Source organism: Choloepus didactylus, chromosome 4, assembly GCF_015220235.1.
Source record: "Choloepus didactylus isolate mChoDid1 chromosome 4, mChoDid1.pri, whole genome shotgun sequence".
Lineage (NCBI taxonomy): Eukaryota > Metazoa > Chordata > Mammalia > Pilosa > Megalonychidae > Choloepus > Choloepus didactylus.
Window position 1 is genome coordinate 92,023,211 of NC_051310.1, and position 25,630 is coordinate 92,048,840.

The following is a 25,630-nucleotide window of genomic DNA, read 5'->3' on the forward strand; positions in this document are numbered from 1 at the left end:
CTTAGAATTTTAGAACTGGGCCTAGTGCCATGGACAATGGGAGTCCGGGGGAGGGGAACCAGTCTTGATTGAATGCCCACTGAGTGCCAGGAACTCTTTGTGTTTATGAGTTACTTAATCTTCTTATCAAGCACTATTATTTCCCCTCCGTTTCCAAATGTAGAATTCAGGATGCCGGCAGAAAGGTTAAGTGACTTGCCCAAAGCCACACAACCAGAACGTGAAGCCAGGGGGCTCAATTCTAGGCCTAACTCCAAAGGCTACGTTGGTCCCTTCCAGCTGCCTCCAGCTTTCCGGCTGAAGGACAGTGGGACGATAACTGAAGCCCACACTGCCCGCACGTCCCAAGCCCCCTTCCCTGGCTGGAAGAGGCCAGAGACCGTAGCCGCCACCATCTTTCCTTTCCTCGTGACTTGATGACTCCTCTACCCTCCCTCCTCTCTTCGGAGGTGCGACCCCAAATTTCGTTCCCTGTCCCAGGCTACAGGTGAGTCACAAAATCTGGTAAGTCTGCCTGGATCCACTAGAACCCCGCAGCTGAGCTACCAGCCGGCTTCCCTGCTCCCAAGCCCTAGCCCGCACCTGACCTTCCCCGGCACCCCCATACCAGCTTGCGGTCACTACAGATTGCCCCCCTACCCACCCAGACCTGGTCTACGTTAAACAACGGCTATCTTCCTGCCGTCTTCCTTTTCCTCGCCCCTCTGGCTGCTTTATCCAATAGCGTCTTGGTCCACGGGCTACAGACGTCAAAAGTAACCAATTGTTGAGGCGCTCTTCGCTGAGGGCCCCGCCTCCACTCTGAGGAGCGGCTCCTCTGACCAATGGATTACTCTCCGGGTGCAATGAACCCGCGGGGAGCGTAGAGTAGCGGCTGGGCCGCCCAATGAACGGGCCAGTGCCCGTGGTTGGGGGCGTGGCAAAAGTGGTAGTCAGGGGCGTGGCGGCAGTTGCTTGGGCGGGGCCGGTAGCGGCGGGAGCTGCACTGGCCGGCGGTTCCGGCTGCATTTCCATGAGCGCCGCCGGCAGCCGCGGAGCCGCAGGAGCCAGACTGGGGGCCAGCTGGACCCTTGTTGTCACCTACGCTCAGGTAAAACGACGGCCAAGGGGGCGCCGCGAAACCAGGATTGCGCCCCGGCTCCGTCGGGCTGAGCCCCTGCGTCCCCCGATCTTTAGCGCTGGCTTGGCTCGGCCCATGGCGCCGTAGCTTGAGCGCTCCGGCTTCTGGGGGATCCTTGGGGACCTGTCACCTGGAGCCATGAGGGTCCCCAGGGCGTCTAGCCCCGTGGCGGGGTCGGCCCAGACGGGGGTGGGATACGCCTTCCGGCAGGCCCTTTGTCCACCGCTGCCCCAGGAACCGAGGTTGGGGACAAGCCTACGCGGCCTCTCTGCCGGTCATCCCCGCTTCGCTGCTCACTCTTCGGGTTCCCGGGGGCTGGGGAGGGGTCTGCAGGCCCAGACTTGGTGAAAGCGGTCGGGAATCCGCACCTAGGAGAAGAGGCAGAGGGTCCTGGTTACAACCCCATATACCCCTCGGGCCTGTGCGTTCCGGGGCTCCAGGAGCGCACGCACGTTCAAGTCCAAGGGAAGCAGTTTGGGGGCCTACTTGGAAGCGCAGTTAATGAACATGGCCCCGCACCAGGCACTGGTTTAGGCGCTTGGTGGGCTTTCCCACAGCGAGAGCTGTCCAGCAGCGCAGGAGGCTGCGTGCCAGGCAGCCAGCGACTCGACCTTGGGAGTGTCGGGGCAGGGATGGGATGACAGCTACCTGTCCGGGATGCTTGGAGAGGATCCCAGGGGAGAACTCCATGACCCACCTGTAAGGCCCTTCACCACTCACAGATGCACTCTTTAATACTTAGCTTGAGAAGGCTATTTCTGGGGAGGTGTTAGGTGGGAAATGGGTGCTGAATTCATCCATGATGAATTTTAAAGTCTCAGCTCTCAACAGCTGGTGTTCACAAAGAGAGTGGATTATACCAAGAGGATAGAGGTCTGTTTAGCCACAATGAAGCTCCTTCATTTGAACCACTATAGGCTGCCTTTCTTAATCTTCCCAACTCTATTTTGGCTGCTCCATTTCTAGTTTGTCAGTTTCACCTGAATTCTCATAACCAGACCCAAAGGCAGGTACCAGGAGAGGGGCCTAGGGATTCTGTAGGTTTTTGGCAGCATTAATGTGATCTCTACTCAGCTTTTCAAGAACCGTTTCATTCCAATCACATTAAGCAGAATCCAAAAGAGAAACCATACAGTCTTTCCCCTCCCTTCACTCCCTTCTGTCATTTGCCTGAATAGAGAGGACATAATGTTCTGAAGGTTAGGAAGCAGAGGAAAAACCCTAAACACAATGTGCTGCCTGTTTTTGGCTGAATTAACGTTTGAATAACCAATCCGAATGCAGACCAGCCCATATTCTGCTGATTGTTGGCATGTACTCATGGCATTTTAGAGCTGAAGGCACCTTATATAGATCTCATCTAAACCAGTTTCCTCAATCCACAGGTGAGGAGTCTGAAGCCTGGGGAGGTCCCAGGGCTGGCTGGTCATCACAGAGCCATGACTAAGGGATGATTTCTTGACCCTGGATCCAGCCAGTGCATAATTTGTATTTTATTCCCAGCTTGGTCATCTCATTCTCAGTGTTTACGTTCTAAGGGAGCCCAGAGAGATTAGCAGCACAGATTTTGGTGCCAGCCCTGCCTCTTACCAGCGTGTAACCTTGGGCAAGTTATTTAACCTCTACATGCCTCTTTCCTTGCCTGTCAAACAGGAATAATGATGGTTCCTACATTAGAAGGTTGTTTTGAGGGTTACATGAGTTACTATATGTGAAGCATTTAGGACTGTGTCTTGTGCATAGTAACCACTTTGTAAGTATTTGCTAAAGATGATGTTCTTTATATCTGCCATCCAATATTTCTTTTCAGGAGTTAATTTTTTTCCTTGCCCCTCCACCCCCACCCCAATTCATTAAACATATTCTAGATTTCTTCTTAGCACACATCTGCAGGTTTTCCAAGTCACATTACATTTTATTTCTTTTTTTATTTTTCTTTATTTTGTTGAATAAGGTAATTCAGTTTCTCTTATGGTTTCTCCCCCTTTTAGACTCAATCTTTTTTTATTCTCTTAAAAATTTTTTAAAATTTATAAACACCTTCAAAGTGGTAAACAGAGTTCCTGATGATACCAAATACGTATTCCCTCAGTTTAGTCCTCCTCCCCAGTTGTCAGCGTGATGCAGCTTAATTATAAATGGATGAACATTTTTAGATTAAGATTTCATGAGCCATTGTATTAAGTGTTTTTCGGAAGTTCAGGGATCATGTATCAGCTGCCTCTAAGCAGGTTACTTAGTCATTCGAGTAGGGGAAGCACAAGCAGTGCCTGCATTGCCTGGCAGAAGCAAGAGTACGTGACTGATTCTTGATGGTAATCTAGCTTGTTCACTGGTTCATCTGTGTTTCTCCTGTTCTTTTCTAGAGCAGATAGTGCAATGGAATGGTCTTTTCCCTCTCATTTTAGTTGGGGAAGTACCCTTTCTTCCCTTTTTACTTTCACCTTCATTCCATTATCACCTTCACGGTTTTGACCAACAGCTACTACTCTCAGTTTGCCAGTCACTTCCCTTTTAATGGAAAGATGCGTCATCTTCATTTCTTGCCAGAATCCAGTCACATTGGTTTTCCCTACTCTGTTTTCACCTGTTTTCTAGAATGAGCCAAAGACGATCATTATTCACTGACTGGCACATTCTTTTGCCTCATTTTTCTTAAGGGTTGATTCTGGGTTTTGGTTTTTGGTTTAGGCCATTATCTATGGCTCAGCCATTTTAGAATCAATGGTTTAGTTTCTTTACTTGTGTATAGGCCCCTTTCTCTGTACCTTTTCTCATACTATCTTGGTGAAAAGCCTTCTCGTTCATTGTTAGTTCTTGCTTCATCTATTTACACCTTTTTTCCTGACTCCGGCAGGGCCCACAAACAGGACAGGAGTTTCCCACTCTCCTGCCCAGAGCACTTGCCCGGGCATGAAACAATTTCTCTGATCCTACCATAGGCAAGGACAGAGTCTGTCTTTTTTTTGCTTAAAACCTGGCTCTTTGAAAAGCCCTGGCAGAGAGAGATTTCCAATATAACGGGATTCCATGTGGCAGAATTTCTGCTCACATTGTACATTTGGTTCCTTGACCAGTTTAGAGCGTAGATGACATGGGGCATGGGGTGTTCAAGCCTTTCTGTGGGGCTAAACCATCCTCAGGAACAGAGTGCTGCAAGTTCAAGCTGCCTCTTGTTGTGATCTGGTGTTACGATTTTACAGCAGCTTTTTTGTTCCAGCCTTTTGGGCCAGTGCATAGTTAAGGAAATTCTAATCCCTATGTTGCTAGTTCTGTATTAATACCATACAGGTGCTGATATTATCTCCCTTAAGGATCCTGTTCATAGCTGGAGATTTATTTTTGTTTTCTTGGTTTCAGAGCATTATGTTTCTGGATTGAACATTTTCTGTTTCTAAAATGGCTGGTGTGGGCAGATGATGAGACCTACTGTTACCCAGGTGGCTTGGGCGCTGGACCCAGTTGGGTGTAGGACTTGCTACATGCAGACCTAGTGTCTGCTCTTTTGCAATAGTTAAGTAGCAGACAGGTAAAAACCTTATTAGAGAATTGGAACATTGATACCCTTGGGTTTGCCTGGTTTCTGATTTTCTTTTGTTGTCTTTAAGTGGAGGTTCATTAAGTCCAAAAAATTGAGCATCTGGCATGTGCCAGGAACACAGTCATCCATATTAACGAGTCTGTTTGGTTTGTTTGCATAAAGCCTGTCTATTTTTATTTTAAAATTTTTTGTATTTAATTTTTTTAATTTTAATGCTTTTAATTTAAATTTTGCTTATTTTTAAAAATAGGTAATACATTCACACGATGAAAGGAAATACTCAAAAGGCACAAAAGGTTAGGCAGAGTAAATATATCTGTCTCTACCCTATCCCCTGTCAACCAGTTTTGCCCCTCAGAGGCAGTATAACTAATTTCTTCACCTCTAGGGATGTTCTGTGAACATCCAAGATATTTGTACATCTATAAGCAAATCTGTTATGAATATTCTATCCCCCTCCTTTTTTACACGAATGGTAGTATACTATATATGCCATTCAGAACCTTGCTTTTTACCCTTAATATTTCTTGGTGATCATTCAGTATGAAAAGTTTCCATGCCATTTTTTATGAAGGCCATCTATTTTAGATCTTCACTTTCTGTTTATAAAAATGCTAAGAGCCAGTCTTATTTAGGATGCTATTTTGCATGGAGATCTAAAGCATTCTATGGATATTTGGGGGCAAATCTTTTTCTTCTCTATGTCCTTCAGCCCTAGGCCTGAGAAGAGGCAGGGTGAGGTGGAGGACTTTTTCTAAAGCTCACTAGAGAAGGGAGAGAGGGTGGGATGGAGGATGAGGAAATGCACCGGGTCTTGGGCCCTTTTTCTTGCCCACTGAGCAGAATGTGCTGGAATTGCCAGCGAAAACTTGACTGTGGTTTCTCTTGGTCTCCAGAGAAGGCTCCTGGTTCCCCAGTACACATTTCCAGCATCTCTATCACATCTAGTCCTGCCTCTTGCACCACAACACTGGTTTTGTCCTGGCCCTTGGGTGTCAGAGAAGAACTCAGCCCTTCATCACACAACTTCCTGTTTGGGCAGCTTATTAGGTGCCCCACCCTTCTTTTCTCTCACCACAGGAAAAGCCAGCTCTCACACCTCCTTTTCTTGTGATGTGTCTTTCCCAAGCCTATACATAATTTTTTTGCTCCCCTTGGGAATGATTCCCAAGTTCTCCAAATCACGTTCTACTTCCCAGGTCTGAATCTGGCATGGCCTTGCTAACAAATAAAGGCTTTTACTCATGCTGACACTAATTTCAGCGTTCTTCTTATTTGAATTTCCTGTGGCTGCACTTGTGTTTTAAATGACCACACTGATTTATATGTGGTCTTATAGTCCGCCATGGCTCCCCAATCTTACTTGATCTCTCAAAGGTGCTTCTGCTCTATCTTTGTGACTTTTTGTTTTTTCTTTCCCCCCTCTTTTCTTCAAATGTGCCTTAACCTTCATCTTGCTTTTATTTAACTCCGGGTGTAAGTTAAAGTCACCTTGAAATGGAATTTGTTTCTTCAGTACACTAGTTGGCCAGTCTAATCTAGTCATTCCTTTTTGGCCTTTGTTCCATTATGGGGTGTCCACATTAACCCATCAGCTGTACCATAGATACTGGGTTATGTGATAGGTGGCAGGGAAGGTGACAATGTCAGTTGTGCCCTTTCCAGTTTCTGTAGGGTACAAGACATAGAAGCAGCTTTAGAAAATTGCCCCCATTTGTGCATAGTCACTCACAGCATGCATCTGTGTGCTGTTAACTTAGTCACATCAGTGAGGGCAGTCAGAAGCATAAATCAGGAAGTCCAACACAGGACTGCCAAATTTTAATTTTTCCAAATAAGGAACAAAAAAACCCTTTTAGCTACCATCATCACCATTTCTTTCAAGAAAAGATATTTTAACACCAAAAACATAGGAAGGTCACTATCAGAATAAAGAATAACCTTCTAAGCAGAACATCTGCAGAATGATGTAAAGGTAAGTTCATGGGAGTTGAATCATAGCATTTGGGGGGCCCTGATGTAGAAGACTGTACTTGAGGAATGGTTCCTCTTTTTCAGTTTCCTTAAACAGGGCCAGCTACTCTCTTGCTGAGAAAGCAAGCCATTCGTTCAGTCCAGCTAGCCTAGCAGGTGCATCACTTGTTTTTGTGCTTGGTTTTTTTCAGGTGGTGCTGACTATGTAATGTTAAGACATCCATCGTTCTTTGCCTCTGTGGGTTCTAGATTTGTTCATGTCTTAAGTCCATGCTGTAGTTCTTAAGGACTAAGGAGCAGGAGGAGGCAGAGGCGGAATCTCAGGAACTTGTTGGAATTAAGTGAGGCCCTTCTGCAGTGTTTACACGTTGGTTCTTTTGACAGCTGTGCTGAAGCACATTCCGTTCTCCATTGGCTATGTCAGGGCTGGCTCAGATTGCTACTGAGATCAAATGTGACCTCCCATCCAAGTCCCCAAGGCCCTTTGTGCTCTCCCATGGTAGCATGGTGACTGTCTACCTTGTGGTATGCGTGTTTCCCAATCCAAGGCCAAGGATATATTTTGAGGTTCCTTGAGTTCTCGTTAGATTCAGAACACTCAGACTTTGTGGTTTCATGTTCATGAAATTGGAAAAATTTTAGAAGCGTGGTCTGCATCATTGGGATAACCTAGTTATATAAGGGTCCATTCACGTGGTGCCCCCATTTGTGTGTGAATTTCTGATGAATTGGAGCCAGGTAAACCCCACTATAGAGAAAATGTAGAGAGGGGTTCAGTGCAGAAAAGATGAGTAACATCAAGTGAATGCCAGTTATTAGAACTAAGTATTGTCCAGATGAAGGCAGGGGTCGCAGCAGAGGAAAGGGTGTGGGATCAAGACCCCACACTGCACCACATGGCCTCAACACACAGCGCTCTCTCCACCTGCCCAGGCACAGTCAGGAACACATGGACACTGCAGGCGGGGATTTCATGTCTGAAACATGACATCCGTCTCATCACATGAACATTCATCAGGATTTTACTCTTTTAGTAATTTTACTTATATTTACTTGTAGATTTGTTTTGTTCTCCATAATTTAAAAAGTGCTAAGAGAAGTATACTAAATAATAATTGAATAAAAGTAATTCAACTTAAATGGCAAAATGAAATAAAAAGTAATTTAATCAGGGGGACCTTTGCAGGAATATGTTTTGTCTTTAGAGGGGCTTGTCCGTTACCTGAGTTTAAAAGACCCCAGAGCAGGAATCTAGGCTCTGGGAGGTTCTAGTCACCTTTGTGTTCCTACATGGCTCCTGTCCACATGTTGAACACTTCAGCAATATTTATTGAGTGGAACTGAAGAGTTAGTTTACATCATTAGTTTCTGCCTCAGTGAGGGCCTGTCTGTATGTGCAGCCAATACTAATTGTCCACACTAATGGAAGGGAGCCCTACAAAAATAATTTGTTCGGTTCTTTTGTTTCTTTTCAGAGTGAGTGATAAATTTTTCATATTAATGTTTGCTTAGGAGAACTTAAATTTGCGTGACCTAAACACTTACCAGAATGGCAGTAGATGGAACAGACTAAAGCTTATTTTCTACAAGTGACCCCAGCCCAGGGACAGTTGAGGCTTGATTGAAGCTGAAAGTTGTATGTGAACTTGGACCTCAGTGAATACCAAGGCTATTTTTACTTTTATTGCAAGGCATTCGTTCATTCATTAGCTTTTTATCATGAACATTTTTAATATTACAGAAGTAGAGAGAATCGTGTATTGAACCCCAGTTCCTATCACCAGCTTCAACAATAATCAATGCATGGCTGCTCCTGTATCCACCGTCCAACCGGCCACTTTCCCCAGCCCTCGTTCATTTTGTAGTGGATCCCAGAAGTCATCTAGCTATTTCTGTGATCTCTTAAAGATAAGGAAGGACTCCTTTATTAAACATAACTACACTGCCATCATTAGGCTTTAAAAAATTAACAACAATCCTTTAGCATCATCAAATATCCAGTCATTGTTCAAATTTCCAATTGTTTAAAAATGGCATACATACTTTTTCTTTTTAAGGTTAATTTTCTTAAATCAGAATTTAAATAAGGTTCACACATTGTGATTGGTTACTAAGTCATTTATGTCTCTTTTAAGCTGTAGTTCCCCTTCCATTTCTTTCTTTTCTCCCCTACAATTTATTTGTTGGAGAAACCAGATAATTTTTCCTGCAGAAAAATTTATTTACTTTTAATAAGTCATACATTCACATAGTATAAAATTCAGAAGGTGTGACATGATAAAAAATAAAAAAAGTCTTCTTCCCTAGGGGTAACCAGTGTTACTAGTTTCTTGTATATTTTTTCAGAGATATTTTATGTATATCCCAGCAACTTGTGTGTGTGTGTGTGTGTGTGTGTGTGTGTCTATATCTTTTGCCTTTCTTTTTTATATAGCTGGTAGCATATTGCACATGTTCTGCTTTGTTTACTTAACATGTAATGATGCATTTTAGCAAATTTCCACATATATTATGTGGCATCCATTAACTTTTCTCATGGATCAAATTATGACATTACTGCTCCCTGAAAATTAAGGGAACTAATGTTCTTAGGATTATGTGATTGCATTGGAGTCTTCAGAACTGGGAAGTGTTTATTTTTTCATTTGTTCAGCAAACATTCATCGAGCCCTCTCCCTGCTGGATGCCATGTCAGGCCGCTGGCTCAAGGATGTTCCCCAGGGCCTGGACACCCTGTACCCCACTGTCAGGCCTCAGGCCGGTGCTTGGCCCAAAGGAGGCTTTCCATGAATGCTTGTTGAGGTTCCAGCCCCCTCACAGCTCCCTGTGTGGCCTGAACTGGATTCACACTGTAGATTTCAGCTTCTCAGGTTCCAAATGCCCTGTCTGCAGTTTCCTTCTCTATTCTGATCATGTAAATAAAGTGCTCACTCACTGCTGTCAATGACATTGAAAAATGCACCCTTCTAAATAGTGAGATAATGGGAAATGCCAAGTAGATTGTAGCCAAGGATCTTTTTCCCAATTTAGAAAACATCGTCTCTTTCCCTCAGTCTGTCATTACTATCACCCATCAGTTTGTTTATTGACTCTACTTTAGAAAGCTGGATGTTGCACTGAAATTGAAGGGAAATCTTGACTTTGCCATTCAAGAGCTTAGAATAGGAATGCAGATTTCTTTAAGGCTCTCTTTGAATGGGAAGAGGACTTACAGAGTGTCTGTCAAGGGGACTGAAGTGGTCGAGATCCATCCAGCTCTGCGAAGGGCCTCAAAGATAAAATGGGTGCTTTGCTTTCAGTATTCCTAGAGCCTTACCCAGGACACCTGGGCCTCAGTGTCCTCACTTGTGGTAATAACAGCTCCCAGAGCTGTTTTCACTACCAAGTGGGGTTACATCTGAGCCCACACTTTGTAAACAGTAAATCATGTACTTGGTCTCCACGGTTAGCCCCATTGCCTTTTGTGACATGTTTGAGGAATCAAATGTGTCAGGGCTGGCTGTGCAAAACCATGCTTAGAGAAGAGATGGTAATGCATTAAAATTGATAAACTGTAGAGCTACACAGATATTGTTTTTATGATCATCTAGTTCTATGCCTTTGTTTTACGGATAGGATGGCTTGCCAGTTAGCATCAGCCAGAAAGCAGGATGAGGATCTTTGACCTCTAACCTGTGGTTCCCAGTTTAATATCTTCTCTGTGAGGCTGAGAGAGAAGCTTATGTTCTGGACAGAGGAAGGGAACTTGTATGTGAGTGATCCACTTGTCACCTATGGAAGATGGTTAAATTGGGATTAGTAGTGATCGCTCACAGTCAGGTCGGACTATAACCAGGGTTGAGGACCCGGACATCTGGCTGTGGGCTGGGATCCTCTGGCCTTGTTGGATGAAGAGAGCCCCTCCTTTGCATTCTCTGATGAGCACACCACGGCCAAGTTATCTTTGTATTTGCATTTTTTCATGTTTATTAAATAGCAGGAGGCTCACCTTCTCTTCCATTCTGTCTCTTCCCGTGGTTGCCCAGCCACCTGAGTCTACCTCCTTCTTTCTGCCTCCTTTGTTTGAATTCCTCTAGTATTTATAGTCAGTGCTGCAGGATTTAGTACTTAATTATATATGGGTTTGCACTGTTTTCCAGACTGCAAAGGTATGATACTCTTTTGTAGCCCCCACAGAGCTTAGAATGAAGCTGATGCCTTGATACCCTTGGGGAGCTGGGTAGACTGTCAGAAGAGGATGTAGTTTGCAAACAGTAATATTGACACACTTCTTTAGTGGGTTGGGTGTTATTCATTTACAAACCACTGCTTTGTCCATGAGGGTATGCCCAACTTATGCAAGTCAATCAATTTTGGGGAAACAAACATTTTCTTTCCCAATTGTGGAGAAGTATTTCCCCCATTTCTGATGGAATGATCTTCCATCAGCCTTGATGGCCAGTAGCTCATCTCCCAGGAAAATGATGATGGGTCAACACTTGTGCATTGGGAAAGCCTGGCAGAGGAGTAATGTGCACCTAGCAGCTGTGTATCTGCTCTATGTGGGTGACTTGCTTTATTAAGTGTGGAGTGTTTTATAGAAAGCTCTTACACGGCTTTGGGCAGTGGTAGACCTGGGGCAGACCAGAGGCGGACATGGAGTAAATGCCTGCCCAACACAGGCAAAGTGTGGACAAAAACCAAGGGAAGAATGCTGCTGGCGGCCATGAGGTGGCTTTGAGACCTGCTCTGGGCTTTAAAGAAGACTGAGAAAGCTTGCTTCCAGAGTGGGAGGCGAGGGGGAGAGAGGCCTAGAACAACAGTGGTGTTTGTGTTGGGTAGATGGGGAGAAGGGGCATTTGAGGGTGTGAATTTACTTCTGTCCCTTTACTTGGAAAAGTAGTCCCACTTAGCTAAGACCCCAAAATATATCAGCCCAGAGGGCTGCCCTTTCACTCTTAGAGTTTTTGAATTTTAATTTTTCTAGACCTTTCAGCATCCAAGTAGGGGGATCTGATAAGCCAAGCTCAGGACTGCCTAGGGATCAATTTCCACACCCTTCATGTCTTAAAATTCCCTGGCAGTTGCTTTAAAACTAATATTTTCTAATTTTGAAGTATTTAATAAGGCAGTTCTATAAAGATCTCAAAGCATTTTATAAACTGTTTCTTGAGTGTATCTGTGGACATTTTATAATTTAAAAGCAATTTTCCCCCTTTAATCCCAGTTTCTTCCTTCTGGAAGCTTGTTTGCGGACATAGAAGACTGAGTGAGATCTGTACTGTTCCCGTGACATGCCCCAGAAGTTTCTTTGTGCTGTAAATCTGGAGATGCTCCTCTCTTCAGTTGTACCCTTCTCTTAAAAATTCCAGTGAACTAGGGGTTTGGGTCTGTTGGGTTTGGAGATTTTGCTTTTTATATTACAGTATTTAATTACAATATAGGTTTTTTTTTTTTAAATCTTCATTTTATTGAGATATATTCACATACCACGCAGTCATACAAAACAAATCGTACATTCGATTGTTCACAGTACCATTACATAGTTGTACATTCGTCACCTAAATCAATCCCTGACACCTTCATTAGCACACACACAAAAATAACAAGAATAATAATTAAAGTGAAAAAGAGCAATTGAAGTAAAAAAGAACACTGGCTACCTTTGTCTGTTTGTTTGTTTGTTTGTTTCCTTTCCCTATTTTTCTACTCATCCATCCATAAACTAGGCAAAGGGGAGTGTGGTCCTTATGGCTTTCCCAATCCCATTGTCACCCCCCATAAGCTACATTTTTATACAATTGTCTTTGAGATTCATGGGTTTTGGGTTGTAGTTTGATAGTTTCAGGTGTCTACCACCAGCTACCCCAATTCTTTAGAACCTAAAGAGGGTTGTCTAAATTGTGCGGCTCCTTTTGGAATCTCTCTGCCACTGAAGCTTATTTCATTTCCTTTCACATCCCCCTTTTGGTCAAGAAGATGTTCTCCATCCCACGATGCAGGGTCTACATTCTCCCCGGGAGTCATATTCCACGTCGCCAGGCAGATTCACTCCCCTGGGTGTCTGATCCCATGTAGAGGGGAGGGCAGTGATTTCACCTTTCAAGTTGGCTTAGCTAGAGAGAGAGGCCACATCTGGGCAACAAAGAGACATTTGGGAGGAGGCTCTTAGGCACAATTATAGGGAGGCCTAGCCTCTCCTTTGCAGCAACAGTCTTCCCAAGGGTAAATCCTGTGGTAGAGGGCTCAACCCATCAAACCACCAGTCCCCTATGTCTGTGGTCATGTTAGCAACCATCGAGGTGGGGTAGGCCAATACCCCTGTATTCTCCACAGGCTCCTCAAGGGGGCTCTACATATTTTTTTCCTTGTTTTTTTTTTAACTTTTTATGTTTTATTTATTTATTTATTTTTTAATTTAAATCAACTGTATGAAAAATAAAAAAAAATTTTTAAAATTAAAAAAAAAAAAACAGTAAAAGAACATTTCAAAGAGACCATAACAAGGGAGTAAGAAAAAGACAATTAACCTAAGATAAATACTTTACTTCCAACATGCTCCTACTCTACCCCAAAAAAGTTACCTAATATAGCAACATTTCTGTGAACTTGTTCCTAAAACAAACTCTAGAGGTATCAAATCTCTCCATTAATGTGCCTGTCCTCTTAGAAAATTCTGGAATCTCCATAGAGGAGACACCTGGCTTGTGATTTTTTTGTTTGTTTTTTTCCTCAGGTGTGTATGGAGTGGTTTCTCAGTGGTAGACAAAACAGTTTTGCTTGTGATTTTACTAAGTGCTTTACACATTCTTTCTCTGATAGAAAGCACTGCTCTTTCAACTGGGTTATCCACTAATGGGAGAGGCCAGTTTCCCTTCCATGTTTTGGTCAGGACATGTAAAAGTGCTCAATTAAATGTACATGCTTAACTGGTGACTCAGTCTCCAGGTATTTTTAGTTTAGTGACTCTTTTTGAAAGCTCGTGGGTTAGTAGCCATTCTTGACATTTACATACAAGGTTCACATTTTCTTGCAACAGGTAACTTCCCTCTTACTAGGAACTTGTAAGACATGTTCTGAAATTCCAACAGGTTGCGTATGTGACCTTATGACTCTGTGGAAGAATGTTGTTAAATAAAACTGTTATCACATGAATGAGTGTGCACAAAAAGGCACTTTCAAGGTCACCTTAATATTGGCCGCAACTGAGGGTGACATGACTATAAATGTATTTAATTATCTGCAAATTCCTCTGCTTCTCTTTGACCCAGCTGTGTGTGACTTGGGAAAATCCCTTCACCTAGTAGGACCTGATTTATGAATGATGTCGCACTAGATCCTGGAGAGGCTTTCTCCTTCCTTGATCAATTGTCTCCCTCCCACCAGCCTTTCCAAGGCCATCCTCCCTTACTCCTTGCTGTAGCCAGGTCCCCACCTCCCACGGCAGCTTGCTGGTCTGATTTGCTGAAGGACCCAGGTACTCGGTGCTTAAGGTTCAAAAATAAATGTCTCTTGGCATCTCTTGAAAACAGGGGCGGCCTGTTATTGCCAGGGCCCTCCCATCATTTTTGGCTTGAGGCGGTAGTGGTGAGAGAAGGTATTGCAAATCCCCCCAGTGTTTGAGTACCCTCAAGACTCCATCCCACAGAGCTCTTCTTGGGAGAAGGAAACTTGGGCATATAACATCATAGATGCAGTGAGAAAGGGTTCCGTGAGCTGCTGCAGAGGCTTTAGATACTCCACAAGAGTGAGAACAGGGCCCAAACCTCCCCAGTGGTCAGGAGGTGCGCTGTTCCCTGAGCCTTCTGGCAGTGCCCGATGCTCTCCCATCCCCAGGCCAGTGAATGACTCAGAAAAAAAACAAAGAATAATCTTAAGAGGGGATGGCTGGGCTTTCTCGAGCAATCTCTTCCAGGCCTGTTTCCAGCTTCCTTTAGGATGCTTTTTTTTTCTTTGACAGTTCTGACTAGTTAAATAGCAGGTAAAGCAAGGAGAACCTGGCCCTTTTCCTCTCTGCCTTCTCCCAAAGCTGTCATGTTGCTGACATTTAGGATTTACTACTATTATCTAAGTTGCTACCAAGAGGCTGAAAGGCTGGGATGATGTGGGGTGGAAAATGGCCGTATTTTTGTGGGCTGTGTGCTCTGGCCATTCGCTTGTCCTTCTCCTGACACCACTCACAGGGCAGATTTGAGGGACCAAGTCTGCCGGAGGCAGGCTGTGCTGGCCATTAGAGAGGTTTGCTAGGAAAACAGAGGTGAAGAATGGATTTCCCTGCGGGGAGGAAGTGCTGAAGAGGAGGCAGATAGGAAAAAAAGGAGAGAGAGAGAGGGAGAGGGAGAGGGAGAGGGGGAGGGGGGGGAGAAAGAGGGGGAGGGGAAGAAAGAGGGGGAGGGGAAGAGGACGAGGGACAGGGAGGGGAAGGGGAGAAAGGGGGGGCGGGGGGGAGAGGGAGAGAGGAGCAGAGGGGTTCTGGTTGTGCCCTGCCAGGTCTCCTTTTCAACCCAGAAACCAGAACAATGCATATCTTAGAGAACTGTTTATGGGACGTGATGATTAGCACATATTATCCAGTAATTTATTAAGTTTAACATGGTTCTGCTTTAGAAGAATTAAGAAGGGTATGTTTTGGGATAAATTTTAAACTTGTTGGAGGACACACAAATGGCCATTCAGCTAGTTATCTCATTATTGATGAGGCCTCTATGTCAGTTAGGAAAGAGTATCTTTCGTGGTAATTTCTATGGTATTCAGCAGCTTACTAATGCAGAATGGAGTAGAGTTTAGTGGTGGTAGGAGTAATAGCTAATATTTGGGGCCACTTACTCTCTGTTATTCTGTTTTAAATACTCCCTATGTATCAACACACTGAGTTTGCAGATGAGGCCTAGTGGGGGTTTAGAAGGACAAACATTGAGGGCGGGGGGGGGCGGGATTTGACACTGGGCCCTCTCACTCCAGTGCTTGCATTCTTAACCAAATAGCAGAACCTAAACAAAAGCCACAACCTCTACAGATTGGAATTGGAAGAAAGAATCTGTAGGAGTTTGGTTTGGTTTGGTTTGGTTTTCCTTGAGGGGCATTTGCCTTGGGACGCATACAAGCATTGAAGCTTGTTGTTAGGTCCTTTTGGATTGCAAGGAAGAGAGACGCCCCCACTTTGCTAGTAACAGGAGAAAAGGATGGTTCTGACAGCTGAATCACAGAGGCCGATAAATATTTGTACACCAAATACAATTTGTGAACAAGTAGCCTGTGGGTGTTCATGTCATTTAGCTGGTTACGGTCTAAATCAGTTGGAGCTTGTCTGGGTAACAAGGGGACATTTTGAAAGGATGTGGTTAAAGGGTTCTTCAGCCTCTAAAGGACAGGAGAGTTAAACTAAGGAGTCACTAGAGGTAATTTGGGTAAAATGGGAGTCAGAGCTCTTTCCCTGAGATCTCACCTCCCATGGTCCTAAGTATCCAGGTAATGGTGTTCTCTGCATTTGTAGTCTCTGCTCAGTTTTGTCCTGGTTTCCTTCACTGTAAGTACCCATAATGGTTTTATATTGTCAGTGAACATTAATATTCCAAGGCTGAAATCATCACTAGCCCATGCAGGCAGAATGAATATGCCGGAATTATTGGTATGAATGGTACAACTGAAAATACGTAACTGTTTTCTTTATTTGAAGAGAAAAGTTCCAAGTGTTGGAAAGAACAAAGGCCCTAAGGGTTGTGAGTTATTATGAATTTTATTGTATAATGGTCTACAAAGTAGGCTGGGGAGATGTTTTTTCCTGTGCTTTTTAGCCAAGGACTGCAATTCTATCCTTAGAATCTCAGAAATTTTGAGATGAAAGAGGCCTTTGTCATTGTTTAATCCTAATCTAACCCTCTCGTTTTACAGAGGAGGTCTCCAAGACCCACAAAGGTTAAGTGGCTTCCTCAAGGTCACCCGCTAGGAAGGAGGGGCAGAGCAGGTGCTAGGACCCAGGTCTCAGAACCCTGAGACCGGTGTTCCACCCAGCGCTGTAGCCCCCGACTCTTGCTGGATCTGTACCCCCGTCTTGAAATAAAGCTCATAGCCACGGGAGAGCAGTGAGGCGGTGGGAAGCCCCACCCAGGCCCTCACCACTCCTGGAAATACCAGCCAAGCTTAGAGCTCAAGGGCAGTACTCAAAGTTCCTTTCAATGACCAAATGTTGGGTCCTTGGCAGCACTCTGGGTTTCTTTGCTAAGTAGGGAGTGGAGATGGAATTCTAAATATCACTTATGGTCCCTAAGTCCCACTCATAAAATGACTGTGCCTGGGGGTGGGGTGGGGCTATTCTGCTGAGGATCGAGAGGGGCCCACAGTAAGCCCAGCCTGGGGAGAGGGGGGGTCCCTTGCTTTTCAGACATACCCAGCCCTGCCTGATGCTCGTTTTAACTGAATTTCACCCACCTAGAAGAGGGAGAGGAAGCACACAAAATAGTACAAAGATATCTGGGTTCGTTGTGTCTGGAACAAGTTCGGAATGCTAATATTTTGTGGCAGGTCATACTTGGAAAGAAAGAACGCCAGAAAACAAAATGTAGCAAATAAAAAAGAAAATGAATATGAAGTGTTTTGTTCTAAAGCTGCCAGTTATTAGTTCTTGGTTTAATGCCAATATACACACACTGCATACACACACACACACACACACACACACACACACACACACACACGAGACTCACCTTTACACACACTTCTAAATCCTATACTTCATTAAGGCCCAGTTCTAGATCTAGGTGCTCCATAAATCCTTCCCTGGTTAATTTCTTCCTGGACTAATTATTCTTATCTCCAAGTCTCTAAAGTACATATAGCCTTAACATAAGCTTCTTTTCTCCCAATTAAAATGCAGTTCTACTTATTTGCAGTCCGACCCAAGGCTAGCAGAGTGCTGGCACACCGTAAGTGATCAGGTACTTAGGCCGGCTGAAATTCAAGGGAGGTGAACCCAGGGACCCCGGGAGAATAGCATTACCCCTAGGTACTTCAAGTTCAAGCCTTGGATCAAGGCTGCATATTTAAACCACAATAATTATAAACCTCTCGCAGGATTGCCTGCACTGAATTTAATTTTAAACCTTTAGTATTTTTCAAGGGTTTAGGAAATTAATTCTCTACTGCACTTGCTATTTAAAAAAAGTTGTAGGAGGACATTGTCTATCACATCACTCAAGGTCCCCTTATATAAAGTCCTGCAGATTTTTTTTCTAATTCCATAACAGAAAAGCCCCATTTCCCCTGAGCATCTGGCATGCCTTCTGGGGGCAAGAGCTTGATAAATGTTAGCTCTCTTTCCACTTTAGAGAACTGTAGGTCTAACTGGGCATACCTGTTTCTGCTGACAGTTGGAAAGCTCAGATACATTCCAAATGTAATCACACATATTTGTTGTATGTGTTGACATATGTATTTTCCTTTCCTTGTCCAGCTCTTTTTATTTCCTTTTAAATTTTGTTAGTTGTTATTTTAATGATTTTTTTCTAACATTCTATATGTTGATAGTCATGATAGTCATATTTGTAGTCATTTATAATCAATATTTATAATCTTGAATTTGAGGAAATAGGAAAAAAATGAAAAATTGCCAGTTCTCTAATAACACAGCAATTGTAGCATCCATAAAGATTACGGCATGTAATATTTCCTTCTGTGTCATCAGAAACTGTAGTCTAAGAGAGTCTAGAAGTAACAATGGCTTAAACACTCATGTAAAAGCAGTAGGTGGTCTCTGGGTCTGATATGGTGGCTCCATTACATCATCAGGGACCCAGGCTGCTTTTGCCTTTCTACTCTGCTGTGACCTCAAGGTCACTTCATAGCCAAAGATGGCTGCTGGAGTTGCAGCCATATTGTCTTCATTCTGTTGGAAAGGAAAAGGGCAGAAGAAGGGCTAACCCCCGGCCTTTTAAGGAGCCTTTCCAGATATCAAAAACAATCCCTCCAGGATTTGCCAGAGTTTTATCACCTAGCTGGAAGGGAGGCTGAATTATGTAGTTTTGTTTTTTTTCAACTGGGCACTTTTCCTGGGTTTCTGTTAATAAGAAAGAAGGACACTTAATTGAGAATTGAGAAGCAATCAACAGTCTGCCACAGTTCTGAATCTTTCTCTCTGCATATGTATTCAGTGAGGGTGTTTTGTTGAAGCCATCTCAAATAGTGTGTGGGAAGAGTCAAGATGTAAATAAACATCAACCTAAGTATTGATAAGTAAAAGGGCTAACATTTTGCTATCTTATAAGCTTTGTCCCTCTGCTTTTCTAATTTTTTCTCTAAATTCATCACATATACACATGCTGGTAGTGTATATTTTTGAATATTCAATCAGTACAGACTTATCTAGGGTTAAAAGGGACCTTAGATAATTTTCTCCAAGGATTACATAGTCAGATGCCTACAGGGTCTATTCAGGCACCATAAATGATTAAAATAGGCCAGGGATCACTGGGTGGGGATCATATAGGGAATGGTGGGGACTGGCAATCTAGAGACAGCAAGCTCTGTCTTAAGGGGGCAGCTGCCACTGAGCTCCATTTTTGGTTGCCATGTAGGGATACTGGTTCATTGTTACTAGATCTTCTGATATTTTTCCAAGAGAAACCAGAAATCCAGATTTTTATCTGAAATCTCCTGCTGTTTGTAACTTGGCAACTAAATTAATTCAATTAAAAAAAATGCCAGGCTAATGCAACACCAACCCATGCGCAGCCAATTTAGGATCTTTGATCTGGTCCGTCTCTTGTTTTTCAGTTGGAAGCCAAGCCCCAGAGAGGTCAAGTGGCTGTGGTTGTGGTTGGAGACTTCGCTGTTTAGTCCCCACTCCAACAAAATCGGGTGCTCTGTAGCTAATTTGTCTCAGAATATGAAGAAATAATAAAAATTTGAATTTGAACAAGCCTACCCTGAAGGTTCATTGATTCTCCCCTTAAATTGACTTTTTTTGGTTTGTTTTTTTGCTTTTTGTTTTTAAATCTTCATTTTATTGAGATATATTCACATACCATGCAGTAAATTGACTTTCATTTTCTTCTTAAATCATTTGGTATGAAGGAATCAGAGAAAATTGGGCTTGAATCCCAGCTCTGTTATTTTACAGCTGTGTGACTTTGGGCAAGCAGCAGCATCTCTTTTTGACATATTTTGTGTTTTCTATACCATCCATTTTCTTTCTCTCTTGCTTTTCTTGCTCTTCTTTTCCAGTATTCAAGTAGCACAGCATGGTGGTTAAAAGGAGGGTCTCTAGAGCCAGATGACTTGGGTTTGAATTCTGGTTTCTCTACCAACTAACTGGGTGACCTTGGGCAAGTTACTTACACTTTCTCTGCCCTGTTTCCTTTACAAATGGGCATAATAACTACCTACCTCACAGGGTGTGGTGAGGAGTAAATGGGTTAGTATATGTCAAGTACAAAGAACAGCACTTGACACAGCACTCTGTAAACATTAGCTGTTTCCCTCCACATTCTCTTTTTTAGTGGGTTTCTTGCAGCAGGCCTGGCTCTGATCCTCCATCTCACCATGAGCACTTTTAGCTCCCAGTGCCCCTCAGCAGCCAGCTTCCAAGCCCTAGTCTGTACCCAGGCCCAGGAGCCTGGGACACAACCTCCACCCCCACTGCTTTCAATCCTGTTCCATTTCTGATACCTTTCTGACATTGCTCTTTGTTTGGAAGAGAAGCAGTAAGTCAACTTGTCAGCTGACTGTGATGTCTTGACCTAAAGCCTTGCTAAGTTATTTTGTCAGTCACACAGAGATGATACCTGTCCTGGTAGGCATTTCTGAGTGTTATGTTAGGAGATTTTTTAAAAAAGGCAGTGTGGGTGTGCCTTAGCCAGAATTATAAGCCGCAGCAGGTAACCTGTCTTGTCAACCAGAGAGGATTATCATACTGTGGGTTCACAAAGGCTGCCCCCAGCAGGTTTGTTTAAACAGCCAGTGTCCAAGAGTGTGGTATCCGTGCTAATTGAAAAAATTGGCTTTTTCCTTAAAGATCTAATGCAGAGAAACTTAGGTTGTGCTTATGTTTTGCTTAAATTGTCTCTTTCTCTTTTTTTAAAACCTCACCATTTAATCTTTTCAGCTTTTAGGTTAATTTGAATAAGAGAGCACCCCTGACCAGCCCAGCTGTACACTCTTCAAGGATAATTACTATTCACAGTAAAGAGGAGCAAACAACATAGGTAGGTGTTGCTAAGACTAAGAGGCTTATTTTTGCTTCTCCTCTGCAGCTCCCCTTGTGTTAGTGAGTAATGAGTGGAAGTGGGAAGGGAAGGACTTGTTTATTTGTTAATTCAGTAAGTCTACTCTGGACCAACAATGAAACTGGTAAAGCCACCTGCTGCTGCATTACTCTGTCTGTTCTCTTTCCAACAAAGGGGACAAGGAAGGACTTCTGTTTTGGTTCCATGTGAACAGCATCGCAGTCAGAGAAACTGGAATTTCTGCTGGATTGTGGTTTTGGCCCCTACACTTAATAGACTAAAAAATCCATATTAATGTGCTGAATTGTCTCGGATATTGTTTAGTATCCATTGACTGACATAGGTGGCGTGAGGTGAGGGGCAAGAGCCACAGGTGCAGTGCTTTTTTTTTTTTTTTTCGTGCAGTGCTCTGTACTTTTTTGTGTTGTGCTGAGCTTCTTTTGTGCAGTGCTGTGTCAGGCCACAGAACCCTTTGAGAATCTGATTAAAGCTATGAACCTTCTCCCCAAAAAAGTACATTTTCGCACAAACCTTCACATATAGTTTCAGGGGGGTTCTTGGACTCCAGAAACCCATAGGGCATCCACAGACCCCAAGTTAGGAATCCTTGCTTTCAGGATTTATAGGTAGCCAGCCTTCAGGGGACATGATCCCAGCCAGGAGCAAGGTGACATGTCACAGAGAAGTTAAATGTTAAGGAAAATGTCAGCTTGTAAAAGTTCAAAGGAAGACACAGCTGTAAGTATATTCTGAGGTTTAACCTTGATTTGAAATTGTGTCAAAGCTTTAAAAATTATTTTCTTGCCCTGATGGTGGAAGGCTAGTTAGGGAGCTTTGATTTTTTATTTCCTTTCCTCACTGAGTTGGAAACCTCTGCCAAAGAGGTATGTTCTTAGGTCCTGTCCTTGCAGTGTCACCTCAGTTTTAGAAAAGGCTTCTGGGTCCTGTCTGGCCTTGCTGTAGGTCTCAGGAGAGTTCACTCAGTTACACCCAAATTACGTTTTTTGGAGACTGTTTTGTCCTGCCTATTCTGTCTCCACCGTTGGCTACCAGGGTTGTCACAATGATTGTTTTTAGCAGAGGCTACTTGAAACCTTGCGGGGGAAGCTGTTGCCATAGCTACCTTGGCTGTGATAGTTACCATTTTCTCTTTTGTGTTAGCTTGTGGTTTCCTTGATTTTTAAGGTAACACTCTATGTTGTATTTTTCTGCCAATCAGCAAGGAGAATACTGGATTTTTGTTGCTGTAGCTTTTGTTGTTGTTGAGTTTGGTCGCATTGGGGTAGAGTTGTGTGTGTGTGTGTGTGTGTGTGCACATGCACTTTGTATATAGAGTAAAGATACCTCAAAAGATAGAATACTAGGAGAACTTGGGAAAAACCAACTATGCAGATGTACTTTCTGTACTCCTATTTTAAAATTTAGTCTAAAGCCAATTTGTTCCAATTTTGATCTAATTTTGGACTAATGGCTATAGTTGGCCTTCTGTGGGGAGAAAATTGGCCAAGCCCCATTTCACATGTGCTGAGACCCCCCCCCCCCCCCCCAGGAGCGAGGGCTGCTGGCATCTGAAATGCATACTGGAGCCAGGGCTGCCTCCGTGAGCAGACAGCCAGGAAGGCAGACAGAGGCTGCTTTATCTCTGCCTGCTCTGCCAGTTGAGTGTTGGGGCCAGCAGGCAGTCCCGCCACACCTGGTAGCAACAGCCATCCCAACCCATGTCTCTGTTACCAGAGACTGTAAACATAACACTTAGCGCACACCTGGTGCACTGGGTGCAGTTAAGTCTACAGAGAGATTTGCAAGCCACCTGTTTACAGAAATCAATGTGCTACCCTGGCCCTGCTCTTGCCTCTCTAACAAGACTTCTTTGTCCTCACTCTCGGAAGGACACTATGCTCAGCATTTTTCAATTTGCTTATCTTAGAAATGTTCATTGGATTAAAACATGATCATACCCTACCCATTTCATCCATGCTCAGGACTGTGTGCTTGTGATTTGGGGAGTTGCCAGTCCATTGGTCCACAGGTGGACCCTGAGAGAGCACATCTGGATAGTGACTTTTAGCACGTCCTGTTATTTAACAGGGTAGGCTCTGCCCCTCCTTACTGTGCTCGTAAACCGAGGCCTGTGCCTCTGCTCCCCAGGATCAAGATGAATGCCATGCTGGAGACCCCCGAGCTCCCGGCCGTGTTTGACGGGGTGAAGTTGGCCGCGGTGGCTGCTGTGCTGTACGTCATCGTCCGCTGTTTGAACCTGAAGAGCCCCACAGCCCCACCTGACCTCTACTTCCAGGACTCGGGGCTCTCACACTTTCTGCTCAAGTCCTGTCCTCTTCTGACCAAAGAGTGAGTAAAACTCGCACCCTCTGTATGCTGACTTGCCAATCTATTTGACTTTGAGTAATGCTCAACAAAGAACCTTCTCACATTATGTCCTTAAGGCATCAAAGTAAAATGGCATCACTGGTGTTTGAATAGCGACAGTCTAGATAGAGGTCTGGTGTTAGAATCCTAGAGGCTGGTCAAAATTTTTTGCTGGTGGGAATGTAAAATGGTATAGTCACTGTGGAAAACAGTTGGGCAGTTCCACAGAAAGTTAAACATAGAATTACCATATAACCCGACAATCCCGCTTCTAGTTATATACCCAGAACTGAAAACAGAGACTAACTAGAACAGATACAGCATTATTGACACCAGCCAAGGGGTGGAAGCAACCTAAGTGTCCATCAACAGATGAATGGATGAATTGTATGTCCAATGGAATATTATTCATCCATACAAAGGAAGGAAGTTCTGCTACATGCTACAAAATTAATGAGCCTTGAAAGCATTATGCTGAGTGAAATAAGCCAGACACAAAAGGACAAATATTGTTTGACTGGATGATTCACTTATATGAAATATCTAGAAAAAGCAAATTCACAGAGACAGAATGTAGATTAGAGGTTACCAGGGGGAGGGGGAAATGGGAGTTATTATTTAACGGGTACAGACTTTCTGTTTGGGATGATGGAAGAGGTTTGGTAATGGATGGTGGCGATGATTGCACAACATTTTGAATTTAATTAATGGCACTGAATTGTACACTTAAAAATGGTTCAAATGGCAATTTTTGTGTTATATATATGTCACCACAGTAAAATAAGGGGAAAAAAGGTGCCTCCTTCACAGGTTGTTGCAAGGACTAAATGATGTAAAAAGTGTGTAGTAAAAGCGCATAGAACAGGGCTTACCTTGTAGGAAGGCCTGGATAAACGCTAGCTCTATTTTTTTTTTTTTTTTTTTTTTTTTTGCATTGCTTCATGAAACGGTTTCCTGAACTGACTAGAGACTTATCCTTTCTGGAGTTTATTTCGTTTGTTGCTAGGGCAGATTTGCCTTTTAAGCCATTTTTAAAACAATCATATACTACTTGCCCTTCTGATTCTCATTCTTCAGAACCGCCTGCCAATTGCATTCCTTTTCACTTTGTTCTGGAATTTGCTCAAGGGGCTTTGCGCATGGTCTCCGTGTGAATTCTACCTGTGTGAGGGTGGAACAGGGCTGTGGGTTCGCTCGAGGGTGGGTCCTATGAGGCCTGTGTGTCCATCGAGGTTACTAAAGCAGAGCCAGATCCCACCCTCAGTGTCCTTCTGGCCTGTTCTCACAGTAAGGGCTGACATGGGGGCTCCTGTTCCTACTGCATTTCTGAGTATCCTTGAATCATCTATTTTATAAACCTTCTCCCCTGTCTCATGGTTGAAATCTGGCTCTGGTGCCTGTGTTTGCCTAATTATCTCGAATACTTTCCAGTTCAATGTAGCAAGGCCAGTATTTATGTTCAGTTTTCTCCAAGTGTTGTAACAGTGACACCATACCAAAAAAGTTACCATCAAATCAGGAAAGATGTATAACTTGATCACACTGCCTCATACTTGTGGAGTGCCATGTATAACATAAATGCCATTAGATTGAATTTGTCCCCTGCTAAGGGGACACAACCAGGTCTTAGACTAAGGACATGTGTGGCATGCTTATTAAGCAGCACTTGCAGTTAAAAATCTCCTCCCAAAAGATTGTGCATAGTATCTGTATGTTTCCAAAACATCCAACGTTTCTCACACTGGTATTTCGAATTTTCTTTCAATAATTAATTTGGATAATTCACTCATCTGGACTGGCTAGTGACATTCACACTCACTTTCAAATTGGGTGGGGCCAACTAGACCCGTTTCCATGGTCCACTCATTTTTAGAGAGCTTTTGAAAACCAAAGTATTTAAAACTCAGCAAGTTTATATGCAAATGAGTGCAAATTTCTACCCATTATTCGTTCCTGAATAATTAGAGGAAGCATGAAAAAGCTGCTATTCAGGCTCTGGGAAAAGAAGATGCAAGGTTTGATTCCATACTAATTGTTCAAAGTGTTTATTTAAAAAAGCTGATTACCACAGTATTTACCTCATTTCTTGTCTTTCTTTTAAAAATAACCCAGAGGCTTAAGTTCATCAGTTTCTCTTTGCTGTTTCCCTCCCAGGCCTGCTTTTGTTCAGGAGCCTAAGGTGCTGACCTTGCCCTTCATGACCCTCTGTTGAGATGCCCCCCCCCCCACCAACACCCTCCTGATACAGAAGCACATCCTTGACCCCAGAGTCTCCTTGGGTCTCATGGCTCTCTGTAGAAAGTTAGCGTGTGACATTAGGACTGAACCCCCTGGTCACTGGCCAATTGCCACACTCCATCCTGATGAAGCCTAAATTGGGGAATGGGGGAGGTCAGCCTAGGTTAAAAGTAGGGCTGATACTTGCTGAGG

At 43.6% G+C, this 25,630-nt stretch overlaps 1 protein-coding gene across 2 annotated transcripts in view; it reads left to right on the forward strand.

The window, feature by feature from the left end:
• The first annotated feature begins 967 nt into the window (after positions 1-967).
• The window catches only part of ABHD2 (abhydrolase domain containing 2, acylglycerol lipase), a 105,821-nt gene continuing 81,158 nt past the window's right edge, over positions 968-25,630 (forward strand). Inside the window, exons 1-3 of one of the 2 annotated variants that reach the window (XM_037833011.1) lie at positions 970-1,090; positions 20,713-20,812; positions 22,982-23,182. In XM_037833011.1, the coding sequence (XP_037688939.1) occupies positions 22,989-23,182 (194 nt within the window). In that variant the 5' untranslated portion in view covers positions 970-1,090; positions 20,713-20,812; positions 22,982-22,988. Of the gene's footprint in view, positions 1,091-20,712; positions 20,813-22,981; positions 23,183-25,630 lie in introns of both variants that reach the window. The other variant, XM_037833012.1, reaches the window with a different exon arrangement.